Source organism: Xiphias gladius, chromosome 15 (genome assembly GCF_016859285.1).
Source record: "Xiphias gladius isolate SHS-SW01 ecotype Sanya breed wild chromosome 15, ASM1685928v1, whole genome shotgun sequence".
NCBI lineage: Eukaryota > Metazoa > Chordata > Actinopteri > Istiophoriformes > Xiphiidae > Xiphias > Xiphias gladius.
Window position 1 is genome coordinate 6,962,850 of NC_053414.1, and position 14,945 is coordinate 6,977,794.

The 14,945-nt window shown below is 41.0% G+C and overlaps 1 protein-coding gene across 2 annotated transcripts; it reads left to right on the plus strand.

The window, feature by feature from the left end:
• Positions 1-9,284: 9,284 nt before the first annotated feature.
• LOC120799663 lies at positions 9,285-13,276 on the plus strand. 2 transcript variants are annotated; one of them, XM_040144917.1, is made up of 3 exons: positions 9,285-9,551; positions 11,472-11,736; positions 12,339-13,276. In XM_040144917.1, exons 1-3 carry the CDS (start codon positions 9,523-9,525, stop codon positions 13,008-13,010), a joined length of 966 nt encoding a protein of 321 aa, XP_040000851.1. In that variant the 5' UTR covers positions 9,285-9,522; the 3' UTR covers positions 13,011-13,276. The 2 variants fall into 2 exon arrangements, with proteins under 2 accessions (XP_040000851.1, XP_040000852.1); XM_040144918.1 differs by having other exon boundaries at positions 9,285-9,488.
• Positions 13,277-14,945: the final 1,669 nt, after the last annotated feature.

The following is a 14,945-nucleotide window of genomic DNA, read 5'->3' on the forward strand; positions in this document are numbered from 1 at the left end:
ATCTCATCGTTTTCCGTTAGATATTTTAAGCTTACTAGTAACATGTTCATCACTATTGGAAACACTGATGTGGCCTAAAAAAAATGATGCGTGAAATGTCAGTGATAAGAGAAATGTTGCGTTGCTTTCACAATGCTTAGAAGTGAACCGCACCAGTACTTGCACGTTCCAAGTATCGGTCACGCAGCTCCTGTTTCTAAGCTTTGTTTGGTCTGTTACAGAAAATAAACACTAATGAAATGAGGCTCGTCTACCGTTCTCAGGACAAGTGTGTGATCATCTAGGATTACTTTGGGAAGAAAAACCAAAGCAAACCTGGTAGTTCCGAAATGCTTCCAATCCAAGACACGTTAACTTGAGTGAATTGTGCTCGTTCTCATCTCGTAGCTTATTTGTTCTCAGATGCTCTAAACGGGTAAAAATCCAAAAATAAAGTCATTGAAAGAGTTTGCATTAGTTTACATATAATTTCCCGCAGCCTTAACCTGCCAAACGAGTTCAAACTGGTCCACTCTCAGCTGTGAAAAGCCGATTTTGAAGTCCCTTGTCAGTACCTGTGGCTAAAACTACAGCTTTTTGTCAGGAAATGAGAGACGAGGGGGAGGGAAGCGAGACACAGCTGGGCTAATGTTTTACGGGAAGGTCCTTGTAATGGTGAAACCAGACTACGCTCACCAGTCTCACATGGTGGGTTTCATAGGTGGGTGATTATACAAAGTGAGGTTTGAGCTGCAGATGTCTGCACAGTTCGGTCTAAAGTCGGGTGGTGCTGTAGATGTTTCTATCAGCCATCCTGTGCTGGTGCTGGAGGCATCAAAGCAGGCGACTGAGGACAGACTGTACAACTGGCTCGAAAAACTGCTGCATGAAGGGACGAGCACACACAGTTTCTGTCTCAGCTGTGATGACATTTGGGCGAATATTGGTTATGATTAAAAGTTACGCCTCCTGGGACTGAATGAAGTCAGCCTTGGTATCCCTGGCAGTACCACTGATGTGTGTGCGTGAGCGTGTGGTTCAGACTTAGATGAATGTGCTCGCTTGTGTCAAGCAGCTGTGCAAATTTAGTCCTGGCAGTGAGACCACTTCAGCGCGCGCGCACACACACACACACACACACACACACACACATTCCTCAGTAGTGAGGCCTTGCCCTCCTGAGAAGTCATAGATAAGAAGAGCAAACTGAGCTGTAGACCCACAGAAAAACAGATAATAAGAGCTTCTTTACTATGACTTTAATATATAGGCTACAAATGAGTTGCTTGAAAGATTAATTGTTTAATCTGGAGTGATTGTTGCTGATTAATATCGCGCACAGGCTTTCTACTCTGTTGGAATTACTGTTTGGTTTATCTGTTAAAAGAAAACTAGGCCTTGGTCGCATTTGTTTTCATCCACCAATTAAAAAACTGTCTTATGTCATTGTAACAAAGTAGGACTTCACGTAAAAGGACTATCATAGTAAAAATTGACTGCGATGCTTAAATTTTCCAGTCAGCGAGTGCCATTAGATAACTAAATAAAGATAGTTAGTACATTAGTATTATTATATATAGATGTATCATGCTGTTTTTCCTCATTGGTTTTTTTTTATTTTTAGATACTTGTCTGGAGAAATAGGATAGAAATAATTTTGGATAGTGCGCTGACTCGCTGGGATAATGTGAAAGTGCCACACACTTCTCCACGTTGGATTTTACTCTGAGGAGCCAGCCGGCCCGGAGCTGCATTTTCACAGCAGACATCTTCACGTTGCATGAAAAAGCTCAGGTCTAACCAACAGAATTAACGACGGCTTCATTTCATTTAAATGACCCAGGACTCCTTAGTCCCTCATCCATATTACACACTAAGTCTATACGGCATGTGCTCCATACAAACGGTCATTGTATGCTGTTTTAGCGGGTAGCGCTTTTGAATGTGCCCGCCAACCAAACTGTACACAGACAAAAGCAACACGTCTTTCTTTAAATTTAATACTTTTTTTTGGTTTGCTTTTAGCAGCCACGTTTAGTTTTGGCTATATCCAGATGTGAACAGCTGCTGTTTTCTGGGTGCGTTGCATTGTAGTGTCAAACAACAACAAACTCAAAACTCAGGTTTTCTTTTCAGTATTCGTACTGACTGTTTTGAGTAAACCTTTCTGACAGCGTTCCACTGCGGACACCCTACATACTCAATGTCCTCATAGCATTAGTGTGTAGTACGGGCACAGTATTGGGACAGAATGAGGGTTAGGGCTCGTAGAAACAACAAACAACTGGAACTGCAACCATTACTAATATTACTGATTACACCACGAGGTTTTCTTCCCCTGTGAGCTTTTTTCGTTAGTTGTAAAAAAAAATAAATAAATAAAGGCATTAAGCACATTTTCCATGACTTTGTTGTAACTTCTATGGATTTCTGAAAACTTGATCTCATCTGGGCTCATAGGTACGATATAAGGGTATAGCTGAAAATGTTGTCTTTTCCCCTTCTTCAGCTTGGCTAATGATATCTAAAATATTATGACATTATATATTAATATAATGTAATATATAATATGATATAATAATATATATTAATATTGACTCTGGTGTGTGTGATGTACTGTATATGTGTCTAGAGGTGTGGAGAACATGCTTCTAAAATATGCCTCATCCCCACATGAGTTGTGACCTTAAGAATTCAGGGTAGAGCTGAAGTTTACATGCATGTGGAGTCCGGTTTCTGTAAGACACACCTCAAACATGCCACATACAAAGATCCCCTACGGAGGTTCAGAAGTTTGTTTTAAAGCCCCGAGGATTCATTTTTTTTAAAAACAGTAAAGAAAAAAATAGATCATCTGGCAGAGGTGACCTGGGCTCCAGCCAGCGGATTGTTTGACCGACTTCTCGTATGAGCAGATTATGTGTGTGGTGGTTCCAGGCAAAGCGGCACAGATTATTCTTGACTCGTCACATTCCTCGACCACATTCGGTCCACAGTGTTCGCTATCAAGGCGGTTGCATTCAATTCATTTATTCACAGGACAGTGACAGTGTGTCATTTTGTTGTTTCCTAACACAGTTCTCTGAAGACAATGTGAATCCAGGATCTGTGCATATTTGTGTGCAGTCATGTGTCTCAGTTCCTGAGGTCTTCATAACTGAGCCGGTCTGAACTAAAACCTTGTTTTGCGGCACAACGGGCTTCGTTGTTGTTGGGGAAACTTAAGAAAGGAGGCTTCTGTACTTACAAATGCTGGAACCACTGATTTAACACTCTTAACACTCACTGTGACGCTTGGTTTTTGTTGTGCGCACATATTTTTTAAAAACAGCAAAACAGTTTTGAGTTCAACCAAATCTCTGCTCTTCACTACTGTTGGTATGAAGTGTATTGAACATTGTTTTCTAGCATCTTAGGTTAGCAGTGTTTTTGTTAATACAAAATCAAAACCCTGGTAAAAGTCTTTGCGTACTCTTAAATCACTCCCATATGGTAAATATGAAGCTAACACTATAGCCGCCAGTTAGCTAGGCTAGCATAAGGATTGGAAACGGAGAGAAACAAGTAGTCTTGCTCAGTCCAAAGGTAAAAATATTTGCAACACCGGTAAAGCTCAATAATAAACAAGTTATATCTTATTTGTTTCATTTGTAAAAAAACATTACTGTTAAAACGTTAGATAGTGAACTTTAGAGGCGCTGTCAGGTAGATTTTGTTATCTTCAGAGAGATCCAGGCTAACTGTTGACCTGTTGTTTCCAGTCTGTATGCTAAGCTAAGCTAACTGTCTCCGGGCTGTAGCATATTTATCATACGGACAGGAAAATGGTATCAAATCACAACTTTTGGCAAGAAAGCGAATTAGCATTTTCCCCAGATCTTTGAACTATTCCTTTAAAATAAACGAATAGAATAGTCATTCTCCCATTAGTGGAGCTACTTGAATTTGTTGTTTGTTTCTCTGAAAATTTCCTGTTGTTTGTGGCTGCAGGTTGTGGTGCGGACAAAATACAACCACATTAACCTTCATGAAGGGAGGATTTATTGCAGGGCTCTTGCAGTAGACTGCGTTGGTTTTAGCGAGGAGTACATAATGAACCAGCAACCGGGTGTATACTGTATAGCCTCCAGGCTTCCCCTAATTTCTTTTCCTTCTTTGAAAAATCACATCCACGTAGACTGTTTGCATGGACCCAACCCATTCAAACTGGTCTGAGAAGTTTACAACAGGACTTGTATAGCCGGTAATTCAATGTTAGGACCAGAGACAGCCCTCAACTATATTTCACATTGCGTTACAAGACTTGATGGCATTTGGCTCACCAAAGGGATTGAAACCTAGTAAGGCTGTAAGGCTATTCATAGTTTATCTATTGTAAGCCAGTGATAGCCAAGCAATCCGACACATTTGGATATTCTGCCATCAGGCTGTTACCAAGTCTATTTCTGGCTGATATTAACTTTAACGCATATACAGTACATCACATGATGGAGTATTGTATAAACTCCGCCTGTGGATACTATCATAGTTGTGTGATACATTATGGCCACTCCTTGGAGGTGCTCAAGTGTTAAAATCCTTTTTATATATGAAGGGAAAGTCGAGCATGGCAAACTGCACTCTGGGATTTATCTTGGAGCGCAAATGGCTACCACTTGCGTTGAGAACCTCGACATCAATCAACAAAGAAGTCCCGGACATTTTAACAAAGAACGCAGAACACATGTACTTGAATGTTTTAAAAGCATTTTAATCTGATTTCCTCGAGGACTTCATCTTCCCACATATCCGAAAGTTGTTTCGAGGATACACATCACTGCAGTTTACAGTAAATGAATTCATCCTTGGTGATGAAGACATTTCACAATATGCTTAAAATTAAGAGAAGGGCTGAAGCCTCTTACATGATGATGATGACTGACCAAACAAGAATGGAGCAGAAAATCCAACTGCTTTTACCTTAGTACTTGTAGATACCCTCCATGTACCACTGTCCATGTGGTTTTGATGCCACGGGTGTGACTAAACATTTTAGCCAATAACCTTGGGAATGGTGTAGCAAACAACGATAATAGGTAAAACCAATTTCAGTAATATAAGTAAACAGAAATACAACACGAGAGGCAAATTAAGGAAAATCAAGTACAAAATTAAAATAAAATCGCTATGGGCTCTCCAATGAAATTATGCTTTCAGAAGACATATAAAGGATGATGCTGACTCAACCAGCCTTATATCCACCATTTTCTTCCCTTAGATTCCTTGTTTCAATACTTTACATCAAACATGTTGAGTTTTTTTTTCACATTGTTTTTAAACTGTTGTATATTTTACACTCAGACTAATATCTTTCGAGCTACTATTTAACAACATTTTGAACAGAGTGTTTGGACTTTAAACATTACAGCTACTTAAATTTGTAATGTAAATGTAAAGTGTTTGACTGTACAATCAGGAAGTTAAGCAGAAGTCTTATTTGCCTAAAGCTAATTCAGCTACACCCAACAGAAATGTTTCATTAGCTCCTGTGTTTTTACTGTGAGGTTGACACCAAGAATGTCTTTCTTCTGGCGTTTAGTGGGTTTTAGACGCCTGTGATCATCCAAGTGACGATTCGAAAGCTTTCCCGCTCATGACATAATGTCTTTGCTCGGAAAATGACCAGATTTGAATGATTATTGCAACGAAACTCTGATATAAGTATATGATTCACTACTGGTATTGACCTCCAGCAACTCACGTCAGCCATTACCATAATCAAACCATCGTGCTCCCGCAAACTGTTTTAGGATTGGTGGATTTTTGTCCTTTAGAAAAAAATGCTGAGGGCAAAAGTAAGGGAATCGGAAGGAAAATGAAGGGATATATCGAAACAGTGTGTGACACGGCTCTGTCAGGCCCTGTGTGTGTGCTGTCTGTGATGGAGACAGCGCACACAGGTGAAGACTGGGTTACAGGAGCTGGCCCGAGCACTTTATAAGACTGCCGTTTGTCAGCATGACCCAGTAGAGCTGGATACACCCATAAACTACATGTGGTTAAAGCTTTTCCGATTAGTTAGTTAGTTACTGTCAAACTAAGAGAAAGGAAAAAAAAAAGCCCAGTCCTGCGGTATAACTGAATACTTTCATGTTACTATAGTGGAGTAGTTTTTTTGTGTAACTGCGTTTTGGTTTTTTTTTGGACATTTGTGATCTGCACAAGTATTTATTTATCCAAGTGTTTCACTTTTGCTGCTTCTAAAATCCTATTTCTTACACAAACTGAAAGCATGGCAGCAGAACTAACACATAAACTTACCAAGCATAAGATAATTTATTTCAGTTATGTTTTAAAATTTCATTCATTTAGATAATGCAGTTTAAAATGGTCCAATCTGCCTTTTGAAATTGAAGGTAACTAACTTTATGAGTCCTGCTCCTTGTTCACTGTAACATGAACATGAGGGTAAAAGGGGTGTAACCTGATTTTCTTCAACTACGCAACTCTAATAATAACATTTTTTTAAAGGCCTCCTGTTGAAAGTGAATTCAAATGAGCTACTTGTTCGTCTCAAGCTGATTTTTTACACCAGAAACTTTACCTGTGCTTCGTTGAAACTGTGTCGTCACTGTAAGACCACATCTGTGTCACCTCAAGGATATTTTGATATTTTTGGTACTCCACTCCTGAATTTCAACGGGTCTGACCCTCTGCCCCCTCTGTCGGAGTGATCCATCGTGCCGGTCTTCAGCCGCTATCCTACACGGAGGATCTCTTGAGCAGCTGAGCTCATTACTGAGGTCACGGGCTGGAGATTAGGAAGACAGATTTACTACCAGAAAGTGGGACAACATTTTTTTTCTCTGTAGCTCACTGTCTTTCATGTGAGACCACATGCGAAGCAAAGAAATCAATATCTGTTTTTGCCAAGTATTGAAAATCATTTAACTAAAGACAAAACACCATATCGGCCCCTATATTTTGCATTAGACGATTATTGTCAGTGACTGTGTTGCATAACAGAGTAATGTTCCCTCTCGCTTCCTTTTTTTTGACCTTAATGTCTGTCTCTGTGTCGACCAATGTGAGGTTTTTTTTTTGGAACCTGAGGACGATTGTCTGGTCCCCACTTCCTCAAATGTGCTGTTGAAGCGCATAACTTGGTTTGAAGGTTAAAGTCAGAATTGGGTTCGGGTTGAGTTCAGGTTAAGGTTTGGGTTAGGCAGTAAAGATTAATGATGGTCCTCACAAGTATTACAGTACTGATGTGTGTGTGTGTGTGTGTGTGTGTGTGTGTGTGTGTGTGTGTGTGTGTGTGTGTGTGTGCGTGGAATCATTTCAGGCCATAGTAAGCAGAGAGAAGGGTGGAGGTAGAGGAGAGGCCTGCTCACAGATTTAATCTGGCGTTTTTTTTTTTAATGTTCACGTCACATTCTGCAGAAAGAGGAAGTGACCAAACTTCTGAGAACACGCCAAAGATAAGAGGAATTCGTGCTCTGCTGGCACAAAAAAAACAGACAAACTGGTGTAGATGGAATATGTGTTAGATAAATAGAGTCATACGAGTCAAAAGTAGGTTCTATTGCATCAGTGGTGTTAAATTTGTTTCTGTGCCCTTTTCTACCACTTCACTCCCCTTTTGTCTGCAGCTCAAGGGCAACCCCCGATGTCTCTTCCTGAAACTGCAAAAGCAGAGATATTCTGTGTGGTTACCGAGTGAACTGCATGTCCCATCGAGGGGCCGTGGGTGGCAGTCACTGTTACCCACATTTCTTGTTGGAGAGTCAGAACCGCTAGTCCTAAAGCTCGACCTCAGAGATGTTGCGAAACCCTCTCATCGGGACTGTTATGGCACACTCTGGGAGACCTGCGTGTCGGCAGGTCGCAGGACTGTAAGCTGTCCTGACACAGGTCAAAATAACCCTGCAACAAAGTGGGTCTTGTTGATTTTTTGTTGCATTTTTTTAGTCCACTATTTTTCGCAGCAAACCACAGGATTTACACTGACATCCTCTCTCAGTTCTTGCATTATATATAAGAAAAATATTTTTAGCACAGTGATATCAGATCTTACCGAAATACCGGCTTTTACTTTCGTCAAAGTTGTGCTTTTGTCTTGTGACTTGTGCTACTACGGTGCAGATTTTGCCATCAAATTTCACTGTAGCACTAATGTTATCATTGCAGTGTCAAGCAACAACAGGCCCAACTGTCGCCGTCATGGGAATAATCAGATCAAGACCTAAATCAAGCAGGTTTGACATCCGGTCCGGTCTGGGAGTGCCTTCGGACCCTGCAAGAGGAGCTGGAGCCAGAGGGGAGAATTGCATCTGGGCTACCGGGCTTAGCCTGCTACCACTATGACCCAGGCCGCACAGATGGAAGTAAATGGATGAGTGGATTAAAAAAAAGATACGGTAATTTGAAGTACGTGTGATGTTTATTGTGATAAACGGGATTTAATGGACAGTCACTGCAATTTAATTGCTGTGGAATCATATTTTAGTCGCTGACCTATGAAGTATGCACTGCTTTCCCGGATGCATGGATTCAAATCTACAATGCGGTTTGTAGTCTGAGATGAGTATAAAGGAGATAGGGCTAGACTGGAGACTACAGGCATTACCCAGTCTAGTATACAAAACAGACAAACTTGACTAATCAGCGGGCCTATAAGGTTTCTGGGTGAGGGCACTTCCCAGCTCTGCGTTTGCAGGTCCCTCTCTCCCACTCAACGAAAAAGCTGCACGGCGGAAGATTTTCAGTACGAGTCATGCATTAATATTGAACCTAGTGCAAGGATCAAGGTACAAACGTGCTGAAGGTCTCACCTGTTATGAGAGAACAGTAAAGACAGCTCCGACCTCCATTTCATTCATTTGATGGATCCACAATACCTGTTACTGCAGGTCTGACTACCATTAATGTTTTTTTGTTTTGTCTTATTTATTTGTCATATAATAATATGTATAATTTTTTTTCTAGGATATCAAGTCAGAGATAGTTAGGTTAAGGCAGGATCTTAGCTGTGCCACCTGCGAGGCCAGGATACGCTGTTGTTTCGATCAAACATTTTATAAAAATTTGTTAAACATGTGACACTGAATGTAGTTTCCTCCTCTGCATCACATTAGGACATCTCCCTGGGAATGCGTCATGGAAATAAACTTAAATAGCCACTTAATACGGGTGTATCGGAGATTTTAGTGTTTTTCCTGCGCATGTACCGCCAGTAGAGGGTGGTAATGCTCCTTTGAGGTGGTTTGCTAAACGCCAAGAGGAGAAGAAGAAGAAGAAGAAACAGCAGAAGAAGAAGAATCATTTGACAGGAAATAGGAAGCATGATCCAAGGGAGCTGACTGCTTCATGAAAGTTTTCTGCCAGCCAGTATTTAAAAAAAAAATGTGCCGGTTTCGTATCAGTCAGCACTGACGGCCGTGGCGAACCGGAACCGCTGCAGCTGTTCTGATAGCTGTTCGTGCTCGCTACGCGACGTTTCACTGCGAGCCGAGAGAAGCAGAAAGCAGGTCCGTTTTTTCGCCCCGCTTTCCCCGTTACTTTATGCTGTTCGCAAGGTTCGTTATTAGAAGGTAGGTCAGCTCAGTTTATCTGAATTAAAAACGTTCACGTCTCCCGGGCGGACAGGCTTTCGTGCCAAACTCCATTAAAAAAAAGAAAAAAGGAAAAAAAAGCAGTTATCTTAAGGTGACGCTATAACTTTCATGTTAAAACTTTAGAGTTTCACCATCACTCTTGACTTTTCTCCGACACGTTTGAAAACAAGCTGACATTTCGGCAGTTCACGCGATTGACCTGGTAGCTCGTTTCGCTGAAGCTGTCCTGACGTTAATGTCCCCACAGTGGCTTACTTTCGTTGTTATTCTGACTGATAACCGAGCAGGAATGTAGGGCAAACGGCGTGTGCCTCAACGGTCCAGTTTAGAACAAAAACCGTTGAGCCGGTAACCGATGTCAAATTCCTGTTTTTTTTTTTCTTTTCTTTTGTGGCTAAAGGAGGCCTTTTGCGCCCCAACCGTCAGACCACCGTCCGATGTGTGTGTGATCCGTACTCATCGATCCTAAGTCCCCTCTACACAACACCATGACTCTCCCTAAAGATGCAGTGATTAGTCGATTAATTGATTAGTTGACAAAACATATTTTGATAATCGAACAGTCCATTTAGTCATTTTTCTAAAAAGGACAACTATTTGCTTTTTAACTTCTCAGATATGAGGCATTGATTTTTTTTCTTTTTCTTTGTTACACATGAATAAACTGAATATCTTTTGTCTGTTTAAGGGTTGTTGTTTTTTTTTTTTTCCTATTTTATAGAAAAAAAAATGAAATGATTAATCAAAAATAAAATCTGTATGTTAATCTCTAATTAAAATAACCATTAGGTGCAGCTCTAATTCCCTTAGATGTGCTTGTGCAGGATAAATGTTGCCTGATGTTGCACAGGTATTAATGTCAGCGTCAGTGACGCTGGGGACCGGAGCAAAAGGATGCAATTTAAAACGACATCACATCTTTATTTTCCTAAACGTACCTAACAGTAAATTCCTTTTTCATCGCAGAAAAAAATTCAAGAGAAGTGTCACATGATTTTTACTCAGTAGTTCCCTCTTTCTGTCAAGGCGGACTCCATGTCAGGTCAGGGTTTTAATGAGAGATTAACAAGCAAAGCCTTTATCAAGCCTTGGAAGTGAAAGTGTAGAGAATCTACTTCTTCTACAGCACGAAACGCAGAGTATCCGTGTGATTAAGAATACATATTAAACATGTCCGGTTGACCTTTTAAAACACAGGATAAACGTTTGAATATCAGCTAACGCAGTTGCAAAGCTGATGATATTAATTTTGAATGAACTTCTAATTCAGAGATGACACGCAATGGATTATTGTAAAAGCATAAACTCTTATAAAGCTTGAAACTGTTTTAAGTTCGTTACTTTTTAGGAACTTCAAACCAACAGAAAAAAATGGAATAACCACCTTTTATAATGTTTTCTAAAACTGCATCAGTTGCATTTTTAAGTTCTACATAACAGATTTGTAAAAGCAGATGTGTGTTTTTCCACGGTATTATCTCCCTCACTTTTCCCTGGATAAACTGCAGCTTCATTAAATCAGTAAATATCAGTTTATTCCGACAAATACAGCTACATCACTAGATTGCTTAATATTAAAGGTAAACATTTTTCTTTATAATGAGTCTGGTTTAACGGCGGTTTGTTGGTTTTACATGCTACATCCGTGAAAATAAAAAAATGAATTTGACCCATGAAAAATACAAAACTTGACTCACTTTTTAAGGTTTTGTCTCCTCAATGAAAGGATTATGTAGGAATGATTTACAAAAAAAGGGTCCATGTGTTACTGTTTCCCCAAATCATTTGATGAACTGATATGACTTCTGCTTTCTTTTCTGTTGTTTTTATTTTCAATTTAGCATGTTAGCTTTTCATATAGATAATCCATCACGATCTTCTCCCCTGGCTCCGCAGAATGTCTTCCACTCTTCCCCGCCATGTCATCTGGGAGTCAGAGGGGCTGGTGGCCTACCTTCACCCCCGGCCCTGGACCCCGGGCTCGGTTATCCTGGAGTGCGGCACCCCTGGCAGCCCAGGAGGAAGCATCTTCCGCCTTCAGGAGCCGGAGTACTTATCCTGTCTGTTGGGGGCGAGAGCCGTAGCGGAGCTGCTGTGTGACAGGTTAGGGGTCCGGAGGTGTGCGCTGGTCAGCAGACCCCACAGGGACCGACCGGCTCAGGTGAGGACTTCTTTGACTAGTAGACTGGTTGACTGTACAGTGCAATCGGTGAAACTTTTGAATGCCTGTAGTGGTATTTTAGGATTAAAGGTACTTCTTGCCGCAGCGCTGCCGCGGCTGTCTGCCTCGCGAGTTCTTTATTTATGTAGAGTTCTTTAATTTTAGAGCCTCGAGATAAAGTTGTAGTCAAGCTATGTAAGCTACAGTTAGCCTACCATTCTAGTACTAGCAACCTGAGGGCACATCTCGAAAATAGGCACGCAAGTAGTTATGCCGCTTGTTGTGTTGGTTTTCCCTCTTATGGACATGATGCACAAAAATAGGTAATTGGATGGTTCGCACCCAGGGGAGAGAAAAATCACACGTCACTTGAGGCTAATTTTGCCAGCGCTCATAACCACAGTGGATTTAGCATGCAGCTGAGTCTGACTCCGGAAAGTACCAATTTACTGAAACTCTGTCCCACAGTTAAGGTCGTCAGCAGCCCAACAGGTGTTTAAACAGATTAAGGGGCTGTTGGTTGAATCACTCCTGTGCCCACGTCAATCAGAATTTCATTTACAGAAGATACATTTATTTTATTTTCAATTTCACTTCCACAGATCCGTGTCCTCCCCCTACATGGTCTGGGAGCAGAGTGGCGTCCCCACCTGGCAGGAGAGGAGGAGCACAACGCTCATGACCCGGGGTACTGCACGTCCAAGACCGCCCCCCGTTGGAGTGACTCCAGCCTGACTGAAATCCAAACCAGGATTCGGGCCAAGCTCCCGTTACCGAACGCCCCTCCCGATCTGACTTTCCTCGGGGACGATCCAGCTCACCCCGGCCTGTTCTCGCGCATTGTTCGTGGGGAGGAGCAGCAATGGCGGGTGTGGGAGGACGAGGGTCATGTGGCCTTTCTCACGCCTTTCCCCAACTCCCCTGGCTTAACTGTGCTGGTCCCACGCAGACCTTTGACCTCTGATATATTCAGACTAGAAAAAGGGGACTATGAGGGACTGGTGCTGGCAACTCGGAAGGTGTCGCAGCTGCTCGAGGAGGGGTTGGGTGCCTGCGGGATGGGGCTTATTTTTGAGGGGTTCGAGATCGACTATGCTCATGCCAAGCTGATACCACTATTTCTGCCTTCATCGTCAGGGGCAGGTGATGACATCACTAAACCCAGACCGCCTCAGTTTTACCCCACCTACCCTGGATATGTGACCTCAGAAGATGGACCCGAAGCCAGCCTAGAAAGTCTAAAGGAGATGCACCGCAGAATTACTCAGATTTAAATCCAATATCTGAAGTTTGATTCCCTGCTTGTTTGCTTCTCAGTCACCAACAGTTACTTTTAGCTGTGAAAGGAATTCCTCTCTCCCATAGGACTCAGCAAGAATAACAAAAACACAATCGTTCACAGCAAATACTGTAGGTGGGCAGTGACACGGTGCGAGTGCGGGTTCACTGGATAATTTTGTTTGATAAATAGGCAGCAAGTAACATTCAAGATTGAAAAAGAATTTACAGTAATCACATGAAAAATTTTCCTTTTTTAATTAAAAAAAAAAAAAAAATCTCACAGAAGCCAATTCTTTTTTTTTCTTCCATTTTTTTACACCATCACTTTAATGTCAGAATCATTTTGTGTCTTATGCAACATCGCTCATGTCTTCAGCCAGTCGCCTTAGCAGAGTGATGCTGCTTTGCACCAGCATGTACAGTAAATGAGCCGCCCAGCAGACAGTTGGTAAACAGCAGGTTGCCTCTGTCGGTTACGCAGGACAGTGAATAAGATGTACGCTGAGAAGTTGCATGTGACAAACCGATTGAAACAAAATGTAAAACCTCAGAGATTTTAAGTGAAGTACAGCTGATGATTTGTACTTTGTACCACTGAGAAACCGAAATAGCCTGAAATATAAGATACCATATCATCAAAAATAAGACACTTCAGTCAATGTTGTATATTTATTTTGATTTTTAATCTATACATTATGAGAATCATATAAGATTTTTTTTTTTTTTAATTTTAAGTATCTGTAAAATTCACTGTCTGAAATCAAAATATGAAATGCAAAGACAATTGTGCACTTCAAAGTCTTTCACACATGCACTATGAGATGACAAACACTTGTACATATGTACAACTTATGAAGTTTTTAATCAAAATAAAGACTTTTCTGTATCTTTATGTCATTTGTCATATATTGGCACTTTGATGTACCCCAAAAGTCATCCAAAAGTATCTCAAGAAAGAGAAAATGTCAAGCATAGACATAAGTTACAGTATATTTTCACCAGTTACCGCAACTGGTCTCATTTTCTGAATCAATTTTAATTCATCGCTTAAGTTTAAACTATATTTGTCAGTATGTAAATTCTCCTTAATGAACAACTCAAAACGGGAGTCGTTACTCAAAAGCCATTACACTGCATATTTGTGTTCCTCTATTAATTATACAGGGGGTTATGTATTTAGTTTGTTAACCACTTACATTATCTGCCTGCCCACTCATTACATTTCTGCTAATTGGTCCCACAGTGTGTTACTAAAGTACGAGGCTCGAATAATGACTGGCTAAGTGCTTAATCAGTGCTCCGTAAACCAGGCACTGCTCCAGGCTGTCATTAAAAATGGAGATTATGGGAGCAGTAGCTACAGGAGCGGTGAAATTGAGAATAAAAGGGGTTTAAAGTTTTAAGGCTGGCCGGCAAACTGTGTAAGAGAGAGAGCGGCTGCACTACCCTCAATTGATTCATTTTAGGAATTATTATTTTCTTCGTCGCAGAACCTACATGGTACCCCAAAAAAAACAAAAAAACGAAATCAGATACTGCGTTCCGCTTTTGGATAATCGACCGGTAATGTGAGGGGGAAGTGCATTATCTACCAGCAAAGTGTGTTGTTTCAGCGTTCTTGTCCATTTTTACTAGTTTGTTTCAGAAAATAAAAAATATTTTGATTATTAAGAGTCAATAGTTAAGGATTACATGTAACTTGCTTTGCTGTGCGTCTGTTTACCATTACTGTTTATACTGCCATTAACGAATGTCAAATTGATTTGCAATTTAATATGCGTTTAAAAATAGTGTAAATTGCATGAATGCCACTACCAGTTGCTGTTACCATGCTAATTACTGTAGTTACCTTTAGCGGGAGTTTAGCTGGGCTTTTTCTCAGTCGTCAGATGTCGGTCATCTCAGTTCTGACCAAATATGGAGTGACT

Excerpts from the sequence above, each read along its gene's own strand:
- LOC120799663 (XM_040144917.1), top strand. The coding sequence starts at position 9,523 with ATGCTGTTCGCAAGGTTCGTTATTAGAAG. Across the intron at positions 9,552-11,471 it reads GCAAGGTTCGTTATTAGAAG|AATGTCTTCCACTCTTCCCC; the intron begins GTAGGTCAGCTC and ends CTGGCTCCGCAG. Across the intron at positions 11,737-12,338 it reads ACAGGGACCGACCGGCTCAG|ATCCGTGTCCTCCCCCTACA; the intron begins GTGAGGACTTCT and ends TCACTTCCACAG.